Source organism: Protobothrops mucrosquamatus, unplaced genomic scaffold, assembly GCF_001527695.2.
Source record: "Protobothrops mucrosquamatus isolate PMUCROS unplaced genomic scaffold, P.Mucros_1.0 scaffold1954, whole genome shotgun sequence".
In the NCBI taxonomy this organism is placed as follows: Eukaryota; Metazoa; Chordata; class Lepidosauria; order Squamata; family Viperidae; genus Protobothrops; species Protobothrops mucrosquamatus.
Genome location: NW_015388073.1, coordinates 177,081 through 198,711, shown reverse-complemented (window position 1 = coordinate 198,711; position 21,631 = coordinate 177,081). Strand labels below are relative to the sequence as shown.

The following is a 21,631-nucleotide window of genomic DNA, read 5'->3' as shown; positions in this document are numbered from 1 at the left end:
CATGTTACGTATAACATCCAAGGATTCTCATTTCAGGTCTGACCTGTATTCTGTTCCATAAATCCCAAGTCACTCTCCCTATCTTCTGCAAAGGAAGTTCCCTTTGCTGTTAGCAGCTGCAATACAAAGAAAAGCTCTGAGAAGATATTTGGCACCAGGTTTTCTGCAAAAAAGAAAGAAAGTAAACAAGAATAGCAGTCATCCAAAAGGTTCTCTCTGGTGTTCATTACCAGGTAGTCCTCGACTTATGACCACAACTGAGCCCAACATTTATGTTGCTAAGTGAGACATTTAAGTGAGTTTTGTCCCCTTTCTAGCCACAGTTGTTAAGTGAATCACTACAATTCTTAAGCTAGTAACACTGTTGTTAAGTGAATCTGGCTTCCCCACTGACTTTGCTTGTCAGAAGGTCGCAAAAGGTGATCACGTGACCCCAGGACGCTGCAACCGTCATAAATATGAACCAGTTGCCTACCATCCAAATTTTGATCATATGACCGTGGGGATACTGCAATGGTCGTTAAGTGTAAAAACTGGTCATAAGTCACTTTTTTCAGTGCGGTTATAACTTTAAACAGTCACAAAATGAACTGTTGTAAGTCGAGGACTACCTGTCTTTTTAAAGAAATGTACAATCGTATCAACCTGTGTTTAGATAAAAAAAAAACTTTTATATTTTAAAAAGAAGCAACACAGAATGCCTTTTACGACATTGATAAAAATAACTAAAACTAAATTTAAAGTTAGATGTTAGGGTTTATTGGTTTTTATCTAATAAAAGAAACTGCTTTAACAGACTGATGTGACTTTCAGGGGGGGAAAATGTTTGTTTTTATTATTTTTACATTATTTTATACCAAAATATTAAGGACTTGCACTTGCCTAATTCAAATAGCTAGTAACCTATGATGGTTTCAGAAGCCGCCCCCTGCATAAGAAACTGGAAAAGGAGAAAAGGAAGTATCTTGAAGAGAAAATGACTATCCCCATTCAGCTCTGGCTGGATACTACACCCAAGAAACTAGCCTCAAGGGAACACAACCATTCATAAAATAGTTCCCTGCATTAACCTAAGGCCTGTCTTCCTCCGAAGCCTTTTTTGCAAGCTGAAAAATGTGTTATACAATCAGACATTCCAAGAAGTCATTTTAGCATAATGCTATCATCTTTTGCAATAATTCAGGTTTGATATGATTAATTCATGACTTGGATTAATTAGGATTTTTCATTCTCATTGAGCAAAGTTTTGGTACTAACTTTCCCTGTCGAACAGAATGACAATTATTGTACATAAACACTCTGTTTTGTATAAATACTAATAGACCAAAATATCACATAATATGCTAAGATAAAACCTTCCAAGCACATTATGGCTTAATATTCTAGTGCAGGGGTCTTCAAACTTGGCCCTTTTATGACTTGTGGACTTCAACTCCCAGAATTCCTCAACCAGGCATGCTGGCTGAGGAATTCTGGGAGTTGAAGTCCACAAGTCATAAAAGGGCCAAGTTTGAAGACCCCTGCACTAGTGTAAAGAATATGCAACAATATAATTGGTTTGCATTTGGCTTAATCACTGTTATTCATAAACCAAGATTTATTACAGGTAGTCCTCAAATTACGACACCAATCCCTGCAATCCCAATTGCTGTCGTTAACTAAACTGCAGTGTTCATTAGATGAGGTTCTCCTTGCAACTTCCTGCTGGCTTCCCACATTCAAAGTCGGTAGAAGCTGCAAGTCCCAGGTGACTTGCAAGTCAGGAGGAAGTAAATGGCTGCTGCCTGGTCCCACCAGGCAGCAGCCATTTACTTCCTGCTGACTTGCTTGCACAGGGCATTCACAGGTGCATGGGCAGCTTGAGGGGCACGGCATGAGTGCAGTGAGGCTTGGGCTGGTTGCTGGGCAGAGATAGGATGAAGGGGTGCATGGGGATGTGGAAGAAGTATGACAAAGCTTGGGCAGATTGTGTGGGGATGCGAGGGAGGCATGGCTTTGGGAGGACCCTCAAGGGTGCACAAGTGGCAAGGGAGGTGTGGCAAGGGAACACTGGATTGCATGAGTAGCAGGGGAGATGTGGCAAAGCTCAGGGAAGGCATATGAGGGTGCAAGGGCGGCATAGCAAAGCCAGGACTTCAAGGACTAGTCGTAACCACCATTCATTCAGCACCATCATAACTTCAAACAGTTGCTGAAAGAATGATCACAAGCTACTCAGAATCACAGGAGCGAGTTAGGCAGCAAATACATTTAATAAATAAATAATAAATAAATAAGTTGAGCACTGCCTGCAGTAGTGACAGTCAATGTATATAATTTGTATAAATTAATTAAAAGAAACTAAGTTGTGCAGAATTTGATTTCTCGGCTTTCTGAATGTGTATTATTATAGCAGTTATCATTAACAGGGTGGTGTATAACAGGTGTTTTTCCTAAAAGTTTGCTATAAGAACAGTATTATACTCTTATCAGTTACTGTTTTTTTCAAAGCAAGATTCATTTGAAATTTCATCTCTACTAAATTTATGTGCACATATCATCATTCTTACTATTCTCTCAAATCAATAAAAATTCCCAGTGTTATCTGTTTCAATTTTGCTACCTGCTATGCAAATGGAATAAAGCTCAGCCAGGTGTTCCAGCTGTTTTCTATAAGTAACTTTGTTGACGTCGGCAGAGGTTACTGACTGGTTTTCAGTTTGGAGATACACATTCCAACCAACATTAGATTTGGTGGGTGTGCCAGAATCCAGAGATAAACTTATAGAGGAAGACGTGTGATGCAATAATTTAGATCTGTAATACAAAAAGAGTAAATGGCCACAGAATTAAAAATCATAAAAATGCTAAAAGATTACCTTTTCTACTACATCTGCTGGATTATTTCAGACACTTATTCAGGAGTTTAAAAAAAATGCAGTCTTTAAGAAACTTCTTAATACTTTTTACTGCACTTTCCTACTGTATTTGTAAAAACAGCATGTTTATATAATACTATGGACCAAATCTGAAAATAAACCCAGTTACTTGCAAATCTAAAAAACACCAAGGAAAATATTTTGAACTTGTAAATCACATCTCTATTAAATGCAATGGAGAAGTCATTTTAAACATATGTTAAGATGTTCTACTTCAGTGGTTCTCAACCTGTGGGTCGGGACCCCATTTGGGGTCGATCAACCATTTCATGGGGGTCGCCAAGCAAGGCTGTCCGCCATTTTTTTTGTCCGCCATTTTTTTCCCCCTTTTCCGGTGGGTGCCTTACCTCCCTTGGGCTGGGCCAGCTGGTGGTCGGCCTGCTCCATCTCTGCCGCTTGCCAGCTACACCTTGGCCGGCGCAGGGGGCGGAACCACACATGCGCGGCGCTCCCGGGCAGGGAAAGTCCTTGACTTACGACCGGTTTGGGTAGTCCTCGACTTACGACCGGTTTAGTCCTCGACTTACGACCGGTTTAGTCCTCGACTTACGACCGGTTGGGGTCGCGGCATTAAAAAGGTTGAGAACCACTGTTCTACTTCTTTAAGAAGTGGGCTTACGACAACTCGCCATGGCCACCTCGCTGGGGGGTAACTTGCCATGGGACAAGAGTTACAGTAATATCGAAGAAATAGTGGACTAGAATTATTAAAGAAAGGATGCCAAAGGAGGGACAAAATCAAATGTGAATGACAAACATTAAAATATTTTAAAAAATTATTTTAAATAATTAAATTGATCTGTTGAATTATCCTGCAGTGAGTTGTCCTGTGGAAAGTTGGCCTTGTCAAGTTGTCTCGCGGTGAGTTGGCCGTGGCGAGTTGTCCCATTCCGTTAAGAAATGCCTGAAATCACACTCTCAACCCATAGTGCATCTCTCTCTCTCTCCCTCTTGGACACCAGATCACAAATTCTTAATTACCTTTCTTTCTTCAACATCTCTCTTTCTTCCTGAAGACTTCCTGTAATAGAAGTTAAGTTCATTCCCTGAGAATTAGTAAGGTTCTCAGAACTTGCTCCAGACTGGACTTGAGAATTGCCAACAGGTGTAGAAGTGAAACACATTTTGGGCTTGGACAGAGTTCTCTCAGTACTCACAGGAGTAGGATTGATTCTTCTTGATGGTTTGGTTTTACTAAAACCAAAGAGAAAATCTGTTCAAGAGACAGTAAACCTTTCAATATTTAAGAAAAAAGAAGATACCCGATGGTTTAAGCCAGTGTTTCTCAACCTTGACAATTTTAAGGCATGTGGACTTCAACTCCCAGAATTCCACAGCCAGCAATGCTGGCTGTGGAATTCTGGGAGTTGAAGTCCACATGCCTTAAAACTGTCAAGGTTGAGAAACACTGGTTTAAGCCAAGGTTCTAATAATACAATATTGTTTCCCAGTGACTAATAAGCTTTTGAGGAATATGTAGATAGGATATGGGTGCAATAGCATTCTTTTTCTTTTTCTCCATTCTGAAGAAACCGAAACTAATAAATATACTGCTTCTGATATTGAAAATAGAATATATTCTTAATAAATATGTTTGCTACGTGTTATAGTAGCAATTTTTTTTTATTCTGTGAAGAACAAATACAGATCTGTGAAAAAATACTTTTTATCTATTCCAAATCTACCATAATGCAACTTTATTGGTTACATAGGATTCTAGTATTTTGTGGGAGGGGGAAAATGTTGGTTTCAGTATCCATTTTTTCAATAGCACGCATTATTTTCTATGGTTTAATTGCATTCTTCTTTACTCATCTTTTTTCTACAATATAAAACTTCAAGAACAGTAAAATTTCATAATAGAAATTGCTCTAGTCCCTTGAAAGTTTCCTTCTTCATCCAAATAATCCAAATCTACGATATTCTGCAGCCATCTACTGGCAACTGGCAAAATACTGAATATTTAATGTATTTATTTATTCAATAAATTAATGCATTACCTTCCAAAAACTCAAGTTAGTATAGTCAGCACTTTTCCCTTCAATATTTTTCCATGACAAGCCCGAGAGGCTGCAAGCCCGAAGTAACTCATGGAACTTCCACTGTGGAGGGTTAATTTTAATCTAGATCTCTTTTATCCTGGTCCAATGCCCTAACCTCTATACCAGTGTTTCTCAACCTTGGGAACTTCAAGATGGTAGACTCCGACTCCCCAAAATCCACAGTCAGCCAGCTTGCTGGGGAGTTCTGGGAACTGAGGTCCGCACATCTTAAAATTCCCAAGATTGAGAAACATCGTTCTATATAATTATTCTATCAAATAGGTATATGTATCAAGAAATAATTTTGTTAATTGAATAGATTTCATATAAAAGGATATAATCATATTCCATGTAATATCATAGAAATCTGATCAATATTTTGGCTTTAGCTGTTGAAATGAGCATCTGTTAAACACAGTCCCCTGAAGCAAAGTAAAGTTCTAGAGAAGGAAAAGGCTATTTAAAATCTTAGCATTTGTAAGGACACTGAAGCTAGATAACCAACAGAAGTCTGGAAGTGAGAAAAAGTGTTCCGATAGGAGAAAGGTACTGATAATCAGATCATGCATTTATACCGCTTATCTTTGCAAGTCTATGAAATGAGTTTAGCAGGCTCTGGCCATTTTTAGCTATATTACTTTCATTCCATGTTTGGACATGTAAAGAAAAGCTGTGAAATTAAGCTCCTTTGGGGGTTTCTGCATAACAGCCCTCATTCCCCATGGAGGTAGGAAAGAGAAGGAATATCTGTCTTTGTAGGAGCATTTGCATTATTATAAATGCCTATGGAAAGAAAAATCAGAGCTTTTACACGTGCAAAATTGCAAAGAAATTTTAGTCACTGCTCTTCTGGGGCAAAAAATGTTTCCTACTAATAGCCATTCTGCTTAACAAAGGCTTTTTGTTGGCAGCTGAACACTATTGAATAAGAGTAAGATACGTTAATTGGCTAAGTATTCTAGCCCTATAATTAGGAAACCTGAAAACTGACCTCTGCATTTCTCAGGCTCTGTATTGCTTAATCTAGCTTTGCCTAGTGTTTGCAGTGTTGTATGTGACCCTTCAACTGTTACTTGATTTTTCATTATTTGCACAATTTTAGACCACATTTACACAAAATTGGTGCCCTTAAAAAACACTGATTTCCTTTTACAGAAAGCACAGTCATTAGTGAGAATTCTGAGAGATGGTCCACCCAGACCAGGGAAAGTTAATTTATGAATTTAACAGAGCTTGTCAAAGATTCTGCAGCATGCAGCAGAGTAAAGCATCAAATAAATAATAATAAAAAAGAAATCTCCCAACATGAACACCAGAGAACAACTGGCTAAGGTCAATAATCTTGACAGCTTCAGAAAATATTAAGAGAAAGAGGAGTTGCATGACTTGTGGAAATACAGAATTCCAGAGCGTGGAGTTTGCAACTTTAAAGACCTGCTTTCTGTTCCACATCCCCAACAGGCCCTCCAGACATCTTTTACCAGATGGACATAGATTCAATCCTAGAAAAGTGATGGAAGAAGTAACGTAGTGCTATTGTAAGTTAGGGCCTTGTAAGTTAGAACCAGATTTTGAAAGCTACTAATAACCACTGCAGTTTATCATTGGTGTAAGCTCTGGCATAGGGTTGACACGCAAGCCAGAGTAGCCATTGTGTTCTGCAGGAGCTACAGTTTTGGACAAAGATAGCCCATGTAATGTGTTACTGTAATCAAATAAAATAGTGATCAGGGCAGGGGTGTTACTTTCACCTAGCATCCTGATACAATTAGAATAGTAACTAGTGCATCAGCTGAAAATGGGCAAGAGGCCTTGGTCATGACCTCCAGATATTATTTAAGAAATAGCCATGAATCCAATAGGACAGCTGGATCATGAATTGGATCACGAGTATGACTCTATTCCAGAAAAACTGTAAGCCTGTTCCTGAATGTTTGCTGACGTACAGCAATTCATTTTGGAGGGATTTTAATCTAAACATATTTTGACAGATTCCATCTCATACTCAATCTGAGGTGGCTACAGGTAGTCCTCAACTTATAACCAGAATTGAGCCCAAAATTTACGTTGCTAAGCAAGGCAGTTAAGTGAGTTTTGCCCTATATTTTGCCACAGTTGTTAAGCAAATCACTGAAATTGCTAAGTGAATCATATGGTCATTAAGAGAATCTGGGTTCCCTCATTGACTTAGCTGGTAGGAAGCTGGTTGGGAAGATTACAAATGGTGATCACATGACCCCGGGACAGGGCATCTGTCATAAATGCAGGCCAGTTGGGAGCGCCCAAATTTTGATCACGTGACCATGGGTATGCTGCAATGACTGCAAGTGTGAAAACAATCGTGTCACTTTTTTCAGTGCCGTTGTAACTTCAAACGGTCACTAAATGACTAGTTGTAAGTCAAGGACAACCTGTACATATATATTTGAGTGGCATTTGAGTATTCATATAGACATTAAATAACACAGAGGAGAATCCTGAACTCTGCAGTACATCACACTGGAGAAAAACTTTGCTTCAAGTCCTGCAGGTCTCTCAAAGTTATCTTGCCATCCCAGAAGCAGGACATTTCCTTGTCATCAGAATTACCAAGGAGATTTGAGAACTGAGACTTACTTTATTTTTCCAGCAGCACTCATGGGTGGAAATTCCTCCAAGTCATGTAAGTTAAGCTGGTCAGATGGTGAACAAGTGGAGACAAGATTCATTTCACTCGGTTTCTTCTGTCTCAATGAAGAGAATGAAGAACTTTCACTTTTTACTTCATCATTTGTGTTTCTTCCTATATCGTGTCCCATTGGCCGACTAGAACCATTTGTACAATTGCTCCCTTTTCTTCTGCTTCGCCTTATAGGGGCAGCAACAAGAAAACTCCCCAAGTTTGTTTTCTGAGCAGATCTTCTCTCACTGCGAGAAAAAATAGGGCTTGAACCCACACTTGGGCTAGTGCTGAGATCCACATTTAAGAGATCATTACTGGAATTCAGTTCACTTGACCCATTAACAGCTGAAGATCTATGCAATTCTGAAGCAGAAATACTGGTATTTGGAGACTGCAAGCCAGTAGGAACTATATCAAAGAAAAGTTGTCCTCGACAGCTACTGTTGTGGAACTTTTTCTCAGATCCTGTCCGTTGGTTCCTATAGCTACTAGAATTTCTCAAGATCTTGGAATTTGGAGTTTTAGCAGGAGTAGATGGTCCATGGGTCAATATCTGACTAGTCTGTTCCCTGATGTAGTTCAGCAAAAAAGGAACAAAGTCTTTTTGAAGCAAATTAAGGACAACTAGTTTGGGGTGAATTGGAGGGTCCTGTACAAACAAATCATAATGAACATCAACTGATTTATTTTAATCTGAATTTTTCTTCAGACATGCATGACATTATGTATTTTTTTACAAGAATGAGCTCAGTTATGAATTTGTTATAAGCATACAAAGCAAAATGAAACAATTTCAAAACCAAATCCCTCAGGTAATTTAATACCAGAAATCAGAGATTTAGCATAATTTATTAAATGATAATCTCATCTCATATTGTTTGCCAAATTAGCAGATGGCCACGTATATATGTATATTGTTCTATCAATATACATTTTTTTTTAAATTTTGGCATTCATTTGCCAATTTGGAAAAGCATCATCCCGTATATGCTGAAATATTTATTTAAAATATTTGTTTACCACGGTGATTTCCACCAGCAGTTTTTCTCCTTTTAATGAGTGTGAGAATCAAGACTTTGCTTTTTTCCTTCATTATTACAACAAAATTGTTTTCTACTCTAAAGAAATAGAGATGTGTGAAAGTCAGCAAAACAATAATAAGGTATTTATCACAATTTATATCAGATTTTTCAACAGAAGATTGTAGGTAGATGATATTACTAACTGTCTCTAATGGATTTGATTCCACTGTGTAAAAATGTCATAGAAAGGCTTCAACAGACGCTTGTTTTGGCTGTTTCTATCAGTATTATTAAATCTTCTATAATCAGAATACTCATTTTCTTTGCAAATGCATCTCTATTTTGGGGGGGAATTTAAGTTTCATATATGAAAATGTTTAATTTTTATTACATTTTCATTAAACTAACCAGAATGAAAACTAAGTATTAGATTCTGACCTGGATGCTAGTTTCTTGCTCTTTCAATTCACCCCACAAACATAAATCTTAGCTAGATGTTCTCTTGTTACAGAGGACATAGGAATAATGATTTGGTCAAATCTGGTCATTTCCTCCCATGGTCAATCATTGGTAATTTTAGCCATTTCCATCTGCAGGAGGGGCTAAGCAGGGGCAGATAGACAGTCATATATACTTGCTCATTACAAGTATGAAGAATTCCAACTTAATACTTTGTGACCAATAGATTTAATCCAGAATCTGCCTGTTTAGACAGAAGGGCTCCTTATATCCACAGAACACTTCTAAATCAGGGCTCCGAACCCCCAGTCTGGGGTCTGGTACTGGCTGCTGCATATTGGGAATTGGACCACACAAGCAGTGGGCGAGAGACAAGCACCCAAAGCTGCATTTGCGCAAGCAGCGTGTGTGCAAAACCATCCCCCGCCACCAGCGCAGGTCCACAAAGCTGGAAAGGTTAGAGACCACTGTTCTAAATCATGAAGAAACTGGTACAACGGAAGTGGTTTTAATGTTAGTCAATTTCTCTCAAAATATACTTTCCCATGTATTTCTTTAATGTCTTGTAGAAAGATGGTTAGTCCTAACAGAAGAGTAGACGTCCTAATTCTGGGAGTGACAGAGGAAGAAAAAATCAATGACATTTATTCCTTTTTACTGACATCTGTACTCAGAGCAGAATTACATTCAGAAATATTCTCCCCCTAAAGGGGGCAAAAACTGGATAAAACCACCCTGAATCAATTTTCTAGCAGAACTCATTGCTACCTTGATTCTGAAAGGCAGGCTTCAGCCTAAGTAAATGACAGTGTAGGAATTACTGAGCAACATCTTGTGCAATGCTATAATATTCCTTATTTGCAGGCTTTCTTCCCAAGAGTCTAATTAAATGCTCCCAGCAGAAAAGTTGTCTTCTAAAAGCAACATTTTTTTCCAGAAAGTACTCTAGATTATTTCTATTTATTTAGAAAACTTATTACATTTAGTAGGATTTTTTTTTATTATGCATGCTAGGAAGTAGGACTTCAGCTTCAAAGTATTACTGTTGTTATTGGAAACTAAAATTTATCCATACATATATCAAGGAAACTCAAAATTTCTGAACCCTGGTTTACATTTAATGAAAGTTTCAGGAGTCTTTGTACGTTAGGAAAAATTAAGTGTCATGCTCTCTCAAAAGCCTAGGAAGCTAGAAATTGCAGGACTATACAGTAGTGGCCAAAATTGTGGAAACCTTTTGGGAAAAGTGTACAGTAGAAATGCCACCTTTGGTTAAGTTTCCACCAATTTTTCTTCTAATTTCTTTATAACTGTAGCCTTGTTCACTTAATAATACTATTTTACATCACTTTCTGGGCAACCAGTCAACTCTTTGCACCATTTAATTTTATTATGTTTTACAAGCTCACTAAATGAAAGAACACAAAAAAACCCCAACCAACTTGATAGCGATCACATAACACACTGACAAATGTCCTCCTCTCAGCTTCAATACATGACATCAATAACTGAATCCTACTGTGATCTGATTGGCTCACTGCCAAAACAAGATAACACCTGATTGGCTCTCTAAACACTCATGCTCATTGGCTACAATCAGATGAAGGAAAGCTACCTGATATCAACCCAAGCAAGCTGTGCTTCCTTTTTCTGGTTATTTGGCTATAACTTTTCATAGAATACAGTACAGATAATTGAACAAACTATGTTGCATTACATTCTTGATTAAATTATCTTTCCATTGATATATAATTTTATGGTGGTACTATTCCAAATAAAGTAGTGTTATTAGCCATCAAACCTCAAAAATACACTTTTCCCAAAAGGTTTCCACAATTTTGGCCACTACTGTAATTACCCTTGGAAATGACAACATGGTTATATAATAATATATGCAATAATAGTGTAGAAATGTTTCTCACCATGGACCATGAGCCTTAGCTTTTGCCTTTGAACAGCATTAAGACAAAGTCTAAAGAAGTTCTCAGACTACTAAAGTCTTCTAAGAACAATCTGTTTTGCATTTCAAGTAATGACAATTATATTTTATATACTGAATTATATTCAAATCAGTTTGTGCATTATTAAACATAATAGCAAATTATGATGTATTTCCAACCAACATTCCTTCTTCCCCTACTTTCGTATCAGAGTTCACTAAATTGGATTTTAAAAAAAATCATCTAGTCATATTTAAAATGCAGCTCTGATTTAAGGGAGTGAAAAGACTGAATATCCACCTGACAGACTGAAAAATATCAGGGAAGTGAGGGGTTCTGCCATTAAAGTCACCTCTTTTCTTTATATAGGCAAAGCACAGTGACGCTCTGCCTATACCTGTGGTTTCATTCCTTATCAGAAGGGAAGTTAGAACCTCTGGCATCCATTGCTGCAAATAAATATTGTGCTAGAGGGTTAGAGTTTTGCTTTGCAACATGCAAGCTTCCTATTTGTTTCTTAAACATTTGTTTAAGTTGGAGCAGAGAGTCTTTTGAGCATAGAAAAATGATGTCCAGTTTGTTTTGCTCATTTGAGTTTGCCCTAGTTCCTTTTATTTCTACTTCCTTTAAGTTTTTTTATTGTTAATTTTAACAATAGCTTTAATAATTAAAATTAAACAATTAATTGACACTTCTCTAGCATCTCTACATCAGCAAATGGCATAAAAAATCTTATTAGTTCCCATGCACCACCCAAAATACAAAGGCACTGAAGATAAAGACAGTCTTTTGAATGACACTAAGAATGTTTTAGTCAGCAATGCACAACTTAATTACTGTAATCACAAGAGAAGAATTTTCAAATACCCTATACAATAACCAGTATAATAAAAGACAATCATATATTTGTTCAAACAGCTGCTTATAAAAGCAGCATAATTACTTTCCAATTACTGGGAGCTGCTGAACATTGATTTATTCACTGGCAATAGGAAACACTTTTATGCAGTTAGGCTGTAATATTGCTTTAAACTGATCAAACAAGACACATACATTGCATGTGTGTGTAGAAACCAAATACTCATGTCCAACATTAATTTTCAAGAGCGAACTAGTACAAAGATGACTTCTTTATGCTTAGTTCAGGAATTCTACAGTTCTTCAAGTTATAAATTTTCATACCTAAGGAGAATTATGTTTGTGGACCCCATGACATTTCCTGATGATTTAGATAGCATGTTAAAATTAGTCCTTGATCAGTAAATCCTAGATTATATTTAAGACTGGCTTTTGGCAAGCTGCACCGATGTGACTGTTTCTGTCATTTGACATATAAGCAGTTATTATCATATATATATATATTGTTTGCTGCAGGTGCCAAAGTAACTTGATTGGCTTTGGATACAATGTTACTTGACTCGGCACAGGAAAAGACAATGCCATTGCTTTCTCCCTTCCAGCTCAACACAAGATCACGAATGAGGATGTTTTGATTTGCCACCCCTACAGGCAAAACCTCTTTGTAAAGACCTCATTCCCACATGCGCAAAAGACAGCAGACAGATACGAATATGGTTTTTTCATTAAATCTGCAACTCTGGGCGAATTTGCTTGGGAGTAAGTTTCCTCTGACTTTCGCAGTCGTATTTCAGAGGAGCGGATCTCCACTGGTTGCAAAGACACCGACCCTCGGCCAAGTCTGACCTGCAAGCATGTGCAGGTCCGTGAAATTGGGGAAAGGAGTGCATGGGATCTCGGGGTCAGGATTACGCGGCTCCCCCAAGAGCAGACTGGATTCGCACCACGTAATGGAGGCCCGAAGGCGTCCTGCTCCGTACCCTCCAGGGCCGCGCAGCAGGAGCACCTACAGGCAGCGCGCGGTGACTACTCCTGCTTTCCCGCCTCCTTTTCAGGGCTTTTTGAAGGCAAGAAGAAACTTCGCCGCCCAGCCAACTTCCCGCCCCACGGGAGGAGGACCGAGGGCTAACTTAAGAAGCGTCGCTGTTGCCAAGCGGGCTGCGCGTTTTACCTCTTCGGCGCAGCTCCGGCTTGACTTCAGCCACCGCACCACCGCACTGGCTGCCACCTCGTCCCGCAAGAGCAGCTCCAAAACAGCCGCCATCCCCACCGCCTACGGAGGCGCCGCTTCTGCAGCCTTTCGGGCAAGGCGCGCAACCCGCCTCGCGGCAAACCCCAAAGCCGACCTGACAATCAGCGAGAGAGAGAGAGCGAGGGGGGGGGAGAAAGGGCGGGTTCTAGCTTCCTTTCTAACTCCGGGTTACAGCTCAGCACGTGAGGAGCGCGCGGGGGAAGAGACGGATGGGACGCCGGACGCCTGGGTTGAGAGGGCGCCGCTCCCCCCCCTCCCCTCCGGGAAGGCGGGATCAAAACTCTCAGGGGAGCAAAAAGAGCGCGCGCTCCTGGAGCTGAAAGGCACAATGGGGCGTGGCCAGAACCTCCGGCTCCGGAAAAGGGGCGGGGAACGAAATGCACGGACGAGTGGAAGGAGTCGAAGCCATTTCCCGGCAAAGATCCCCATTGGGAGGCGCCAACGCTTTGGAGTTGGGGATTGGTGGACCGCACGGCGGGGCGGGCTCAAAGGAGGGCCGCGGGAGCGGTGTTGCCTCAGCCCCCCCTCCCATGTCAACAAGCGGGGCGCCTGCGCCGGGGGTTTGCGCGTCTTTTCCTCTCATGCGCGGTATTTGCTTTCCGAGCAAGGCCCGGGGTTTGGCCTAGAGCCGGTGGCGCGGCGGCGGCGGCGGCGGCGGCACAATAACCGCGGCCGGCCTTCCCATCGCGGACTCTCGGAGCAGCCCCGCGGGAGCTTTAGGATGGCGGAAGACTCGCCCAAGCGGCGCAAGGCCAATTTCAACGAGGCGGAGACGGAGGTGCTGATCGAGCAGGTGTTGAAACACGAGCAGGTGCTGTTCGCGGCCGGGCCGGGCCGGGCCTCCCCGGGCCAGAAGCGCAAAGTCTGGGAGCTCATCCGGCATAAGGTGAACCCGGTGGCCGCTTGCCCTCGCGAGGTGGAGGACCTCAAAAAGCGCTGGCGGGACCTGAAGCGCCGCGACCGGAGCAAACTCTGCCGCGTCACCCACGGCGCCGGCGGAGTCGCCCCCCACCCCGCCTCCTTCGGCCTCCTGATGGGCAACGAGGACGCCTCGCCGCCCGACCACCTCCGATCCTTCCCCGCGGGGCTGCCGGCCCCCAACGAGGCTGTGCCCATCGTCGGGGGGATCGACACCCTGGATCTGCCCAGAGCCGCCTCCGTGAGCGATATGGGTGAGTTGCAAAGGGAAGATGGACCGCAGCCTTTTCCCTGGCCGGCTGGGCTGCGTTTCCCCCGCCTCGCTGCCCTTTCCCCGTTGATTCGGGGCTTTTCGGCGGCTTTTGGCCGTGGAGCCGGAACCACGAAGCGCTCTTCTCGGCCGTCCCTTTGGGTTGTTGCGCAGCGCGCAGTTTCTGTTCTTGTTCATGCCCGGAAGAAAAGCTGCTGGATGCCGTTTGGATGAGAACTAACTCCCTCGCTGCAGCAGTTGCTGTTGCGTTGAATTGATGCGGCTAAAGTTCCCTGGGGGTCCGAACATCTTGGAAAATGGGTCCTTGGGTTAAAAGAACCGCTTCCAGGCCGGTGCTATAAATACTCCTTAAATAGATAGGAACATTAGGAGTATCGGAATGAGGGGGGGAAAAAGAGTCTTGTGCTAAATTCAGTTAGATTGATGGGAGTTCTTTCCAAAGTAATAGACTTTTTTCCATGCAATAACTGGAGATGAAACAGCATGGAAAGATCTGGGGTTGTTTTTTTTTTTTTTTTTAACCTGCTGGGCTGTCTAAAATGAATTAGAAAATGATAGAAAGTAAAAATGGGGCAGCTTAAATTCCTCGCTTACTGTAGCAGAAATATATATTTTAGTAAATGTGGAAACTTTAGATTATGGAATTCAAACCATGATTTGTGCTTAAATTTTGAAAGTAACCCAAGGGACAGATGCAGAACAAGGTGCATGGCTAATTGTAAGAATATTAGAAACGGAAAGGTTCCTGCTTGCTTATGCTTAGAATTCAAAGTTTCAAAGACAATTGCCAATACCCTTTCCTTCTTTCAGGAAATATTGTTAGGTTGGAGCAGACAGAGTCCAGGATCTCTTGGTATGACTTTAGATGATTTGCAGTAGATAAACTGACGATTTTTGACTCCCCATTTTTTAAGACTAGTAACAAGACACTACCCATCTCTCCCACCCCAAGAAAATTATATCACTGAAATGTATAGGAGTTGAAATTAATTCAGAACAGATATTTTTAAGAGAAGAATAATGAGTATCATTCAACTAAATCAAACTTTTAGGTTGAGTTTCTTTAGTTTGTAAGAGTGTTTCTTCTACACTAGGCTCCACTTCTAATTTTAATTTTAAAAAAAACCTGCAGTCTGAAATCTTTTCTTACACTGACCATCAATTGTACAGGTAGTCCTCGAGTTAAGACCACAATTGAGCCCAAATTTTCCATTGCTAAGCAAGACAGTTGTTAAATGAGTTTTGCCCCATTTTACGGCCTTTCTTGAGACAGTTGTTAAGTGAATCACTGCAGTTGTTAAGTTAGTAACATGGTTGTTAAAGGGAATCTGGCTTCCTCGTTGACTTTCCTTGTCAGAAGGTTGCAAGATGTGATCACATGACCCTGGGACACTGCAACCATCATAATAAATACATGCCAGTTGCCAAGCAGTCATAAGTCACTTTTTTTCAGTGCTGTTGTAACTTCGAACAATCGCTAAACAAATGGTTGTAAGTTGAGGACCACCTGTATTGATCTGGAATATCTAAGGATATGTTAGTACATGTTGCAGACTATGTTCCCCCATGTATGCGGCTTCATATTTCAAATTAGAAGTGGTGGTGGCAATGCCCCCATAAAAGATAACATCTTTGCTCTACTTTTCTATGTGCTACTTATGGGCTATTAATAACCCTGCAAGATTTAATCAATGGGGCAATCTGTGAGAGATGATGAATGAGATATACTGTAATCTGAATTACTCCACAGAGAATAAAATTTGGTTGCATGCACCGTATTCTGTTTTGTTCCGCAACAAAACATTTTAAAAACACTTTTCCCTAGCTCCTAATAGATGCACTCATACATAATATTGTGGTATCACTTTTGGCACAGCTATAGTAGGTGGTTTATAGAAGCATACTACATCAAAATTCACATTCTGGCTTAGTGCAGCATCTTTTTGCATAATCATTGATTTTTTAAAAAACAATGCCCTCCAGCCAGTGTTGAGTTCTGGCAATCGCCTGCACAAGTCCTTGAAGTTTTCTTGGCAGGATTTCAGAAATGGTTTGTCATTGCCTCCCAGGGCTGAGAGAGATTGTTATTGGCCAGTCACCCAGCTGGCTTTGTACCTAAGGCAGGACTTGAACTTGCAGTTGCCTGGTTTCTAGCCTGACTTTAATTCCATACCACTTTGCAGCTTTGAAGTCCAAACCATCATACAGGTAATCCCCGAGTTCAATTAACGCTCGTTCGAAGTTACGCGATAAGCGCCCCTTAGTGTTTACGAGAAAATACCAAAATTACGAATGTTGCAGGACCACAGCAGTTGTTCGCCCTTACGAACGACTGCAGAGGCTCTGCAGCATTCACTCTATTCCCCCCCCCATTCCCCACAACTGCTTCCCCCTCCCTTCCTGCCACGCCAGACTCACCTTGAGAATATCTGTCTTCTCTCTGCTGCTGTTTCTTTGCCTTTGGGGGAGAGGAGAGTCAACGGAAGCTCCTGGATGCCGTAGTATCCCACGAGTTCAAGCACCCATCCTCTTTTGCAGAGAATGGGTACCTGAACTCTCACAAGATCACAGACCCCAGAAACTTTCATTTTCGGCACAAACTCTGTGCCTGTCTCCTGCTCCCCCCCCAAACTCCTTTCCGCCACCACCGGAACACTTTTTATCCGAACAGAGATCTTGGGGAGATGGGAGCTCCTTCTGTGTGCAAATGCAACATTTGAAAATGCAGCGAATCGAAGAAGCTCCCCATTTCTCCAAGGTCTCCATTTGGATAAAAGGTGTTTGAGCGCCTATGGGACCCTTGGAAATGCAGCGATTTGCTGCTTTTTCAAGAATTGCATTTGCACACAGAAGGAGCTCCCCATATCCCCAAGGTCTCTGTTCAGATAAAATGTTTGAGTGGCAGCAGCTTGAATTTCTCTGCTCCATCCGAGTAGAAGGAAATGGAGGTCCAGAGCAGGATTGCTCTCAATAAGGCCAGCGCATGCGAGCTAGCAGCGCACCTGCATTTTCTTGAAAGCAATCCTGCTCTGCACCTCTGGTTTCTTCCTTTCGGATGGAGCGGAGAAACTCAAGCCGCTGCCACCACTTGAGTTGGGAGGACGACAAGGAGAAGAGCGGTCAGGATTTGGGCTACTGGCCGGTCAGGCAGGCTTGGTGGCTGGCTGCAGAGGGGAGATTGTGGTCGCTCAGGTGGCTGCCGCCGCCACCAGCAGCCTGGACACAGGTGCAAGGGGACTCGCCCCATGATGCCTCCCCGGTCTGTTGAAGGCTTCGTTCCTGCCCTCAAACTAAGGCCAGTGCACGCAAGGAAGCAGCGCACCCGGCCCATGGACGGCATTGGTTCCTGCGCCCTTCTGACTCCGATTCCACACTTTGCCCTATAGGCAAGCAAACAAAGCAAACACCCCCCCCCAGAATGGAATTTTCCAGGGGCCATGTTCTCTTTTGAACTTGCGTGATATTACGGCACCCAGGAGCTTCCATTGTCGGCGCGAAAAGCATTTCCAAGCCGACTCTCCTTTCTCTCAAAAGGAAAGAAACCGCAGCAGAGAGGATTTTTGCAAGGTAAATGAGTCCTGCACGGCAGGAAGGGAGAGGGAAGCATCAGATATCTTAGTGGGTCGGGGAGGCTTTGGGGGTCTGTTCCATCACTAGGCCCTCCATGGCCTTCCCCACCCTGAGATACCTCATATGCACTTAACGAACAGTGTGTATCTTAACAAGCAGGGAGTGATCTCGTTTGAGGTACGAGATTCACTCCCACGAATTTTTGAGTTACGAATGGAATGAGCAGGCTCCATTACATTCGTAACTCGAGGACTACCTCTATTAGTTTTTAAATTTAATTAGCTTTTAAAAATAAAATTAATGTAATTAAATATTTGCATTTTAAGACATGAAAAAATCTTTTCAATAAGGAAGAAATTCTTCATCTTGTGTACATAAACAAAAACCATAAACAAGGTCTTTATGCATTTTAATATATAAACACATTGAAGTGCTCTTCTCATAACATTGTTTCATTTCCTGGAAGAGATGAAAGTACAGCAAACAACACAAGTAAATATTTTGTATAATACACTATATTTACTTTTGTTTTTTCCCCCGTACTCTTGTTAGTTAAATTGTGTTGTGTTTTAAAAAGTGTTTGATTATTCAATTTACATTTGATCTTTTCATTAAGATACGTTCAGTTGCCAGTTGAAACTAGAACTACAGTGGTAAGTAAGGATATCCAGTGAAAACTACATCATTTCAGAATGATTGTAGTCACTTTTTATTTGTTGGTCATACCCAGGCTTAATAGTCAAGGATTCCATTCATAAAGTGATTAATTTGTTATGCCTTTTCTTTCAGGTTTTACAGATGATCCTGGTCCATCCCAACAACCGTGTGTAGAGAAAATAAATCTAAAAGAAGAAATAGTGGTGAAAGTTGTAGAACCAGAAGAAAGCTCAGAAGATATGGCAGTTGTTCCTCCTAGCCAAGAGCAGCTCCCTTTTTTGGGGATACCAAACGGAGGCCCCTGTGGGAAAGTAAAAGCCAAAACGAAAGCTCAACCCCAGACGGACTCTAATGAAATTATAGAAGAAGATCTCTTACAGATCCAACAGAATCAGCTGCATATCATTCAGTCTGGGTTTGATAGCATCAATCATAATCTTCGGCTGCTACACCAAGGAATGCAAGATCTCAACAACAGCCTCAGTGTCATGGCACATACGTTGGTTGCTATAAAAAATGTCTACGTGAAAAACAATGCCGGTCCAACTACCTTTGCTACTGTCACTACTCAGACCACTGCGGGATACCTGAGTCCTGGCTCCCCTTTAGTTGAGGACAGAGTTAGAGTACCAGTGGCTGGGAGTAGCAGCAGAAGCAGCAGCTGCAGCTCCAGCTCAATGTCACAAGAACCAGGCCCTTCAGAATTTCCTCGACCTCCACACAGACCTATTAAGAAAGAACATTCAAATGGCTGCTACTATTTCTGTTTTGCAGATGTGTAAGACTTGAATACATGTCAAGCAACCGTGACATCTGAGTAGCTATTCTGTACTCTGCTCCAGCACTGCATCATGGCTAACAGATTTCTCTGGCTATTCCTTTCTGATAATGCTAAAATGTATGAGATCTCCAGCACCCCCACGTGCAGAAAGCCTGTATCATAAGAGGAACAACACTAGTTACAAATTGATTCAACTGACTGAGGGGCAATATAGCAATATTTACTATTAAATAAAGGGATTCTTTAGAGCTCAGTTCTATACATGTTTACTCAGAAATAGGTCCTGCTGTACCTTGTCAGGTTAACTTCCAAGTAAGAATGAATAAGATTTACCTGTCTGATATCTCATACATTGACTTGCTTAGAGGGAATAAACCCTGACATCTTGATATGTTGAGTTTAAAACAAAAAAGAATGAAGAGATAGCGGCAGCTTTATTTTTTCTGGTATAAGCATGTCATATAAGACATCTTTTTGTAACAATCCAAATTGTGAATTGGTTTTTTTAAAAAAAAGCTTACTTTAAGTGCTGCATAGTACCTCTCCCATAAGATATAATATGGATCTTACCTGTTCTAGCACTGGGAACGAATTGAAGCACTAAACCACCAGCAAAGTGCTTGCTAGTTTTTCCTGATTATTCCTCCATTATTGCTCATGCCTCACTGTTCAGAATACAATTTCCCCATCAAAACACTTTGCACAAAATATACAGTAATGGGAAGATTGCCTTTTGTTGTATAATAAAAGGAAATTTGTCCAAAAAAGAAAAAACAGAGAGTATTCTTGAGACTTATTTTCTAGGGACCTTTGTGCTTGTACTCTGATATGCTGAAGACTGGGTAAAAAGCAGTATATTTATTATAAAAGTCTTTATAGAGGTCTTTGTACAAAACACTTCTTTCAGTGTGGATATATTGAGAGAACTCCATAAAGGTGTAGAAGAGGTTAAATCTCAAATAGTATGATAAGCATTTCTAAGGCACTGTAGGGTAGCCTGCCTTATAGATACCAATAAGCTGGATGCCTGTTGCCAGATTCACAGAACTGCACGAGAATTTAGAAACATTAAGAAATTTCAGCATTAAGGCACTTCTAGAGCTATTAATATAGATTAAATACTGTGAAGAATCACACTGGGATAAATGTATCTTCAACTATTGTTGCTTGTATCAAAATATTTCAAATGTGTAAAAGGTCACCACTCTTCTAGGCAGCATCTGGTGGTTTAGTTACATTCTCTTTTCCATCTCTGTTCTGTTACACGTTTAGGCTTCTTGTAGCAGGTAGAATTTTAATGCATTAGACTCGTATAGACTTGCCTCATTTCAAATTGCTTCAAATTAAAACCATTGGATGTTTAACTGGATAATACAGTCACCTTTTAAAACACTCCTTTTTAATCAACCAGACAATTGCTTTGAAGTATAAGGAATGTTTACAGGGCATGCATACATAGTCCTCAGGTTTGGATACAGATAACACAATAGCATTATACTATTTTATCTTTGTTGTAATCACAAATCAAATCAGACTTTGAACAACTAGGGAAAATAGATTATAAATCTTCAAGTGTTCAAGTTGAGAAAATGAATTTTGTGGCCCAATATTATTATTACCATTGACAGCCAGTTTAGTATAGTGATTAAGGTATCGGGTTATGAGACCAGAAGCTCTACTCCTGCTTGGGCATGAACCCAGCAGGATGACCTTGGGCCGATCATTTTCTCTCAACCCTTGGAAGGAGGCAATAGCAAACCAATTGTGAAAAAAATTGCCAAGAAAACTTCAGAACTTTGAACAAATTCCAAGAATTGGACAAAATTGAATGAAAGGAAAAGAACTATTGTTCTTTTGGTGAAAGATTAGTGTAGTAACATATCTGAAAATTCAGATGGAATAATCTTGCAATTCAGAACCAAATAACAAGAAAATTAGTTGTCCACTATAACTACTTATTAAAGCCAGAAAATATATTTACATAGGTTGATTTCTAAAGGTCTAACCCTTTTTGGGCCAGTCTAAGATACTGTATACAGCAAATTTTGTGTTAATTTTCACATAATCATTTGATACATACTGAATCAGCTTGAATCTATTCATTCATATTAGCACTGGATTCTTAAGATTCTATTTCAATAGAAAGAAGCTGTGATTCAGGTAGCATTCTGAGGTAAGTGTTATTCCCATTAATTAAACTGTCTTTGGTTTGGGTACAGCAGTTGAGACAGAAATGAAGGCAAATTATTATTGGAGGCTTTAAAATCCTCAGATAATATTT

General features: G+C 40.8%; 2 protein-coding genes across 2 annotated transcripts in view; one reads left to right on the top strand and one right to left on the bottom strand.

Moving 5' to 3' along the window:
• CDAN1 (codanin 1) overlaps nucleotides 1-13,165 on the bottom strand; it is a 35,043-nt gene extending 21,878 nt beyond the window's left edge. Inside the window, 5 exon segments of the mRNA XM_029285622.1 lie at nucleotides 44-163; nucleotides 2,603-2,798; nucleotides 3,890-4,112; nucleotides 7,577-8,271; nucleotides 13,073-13,165. Of these exon segments, the coding sequence (XP_029141455.1) occupies nucleotides 44-163; nucleotides 2,603-2,798; nucleotides 3,890-4,112; nucleotides 7,577-8,271; nucleotides 13,073-13,165 (1,327 nt within the window).
• A 709-nt stretch (nucleotides 13,166-13,874) lies between these two features.
• Nucleotides 13,875-20,105, top strand: LOC114923116. The gene is made up of 2 exons (XM_029285621.1): nucleotides 13,875-14,325; nucleotides 18,702-20,105. The coding sequence occupies exons 1-2, from the start codon at nucleotides 13,875-13,877 to the stop codon at nucleotides 19,349-19,351; spliced, it is 1,101 nt and encodes a 366-aa protein (XP_029141454.1). The 3' UTR covers nucleotides 19,352-20,105.
• Nucleotides 20,106-21,631: the final 1,526 nt, after the last annotated feature.

What these genes read in the sequence shown, in the direction of transcription:
- LOC114923116 (XM_029285621.1), top strand. Translation starts at nt 13,875, where the DNA reads ATGGCGGAAGACTCGCCCAAGCGGCGCAAGGCCAATTTCAACGAGGCG. An exon ending in CGCCTCCGTGAGCGATATGG is followed by an intron (nt 14,326 to 18,701) that starts GTGAGTTGCAAA and finishes CTTTTCTTTCAG; the next exon opens with GTTTTACAGATGATCCTGGT.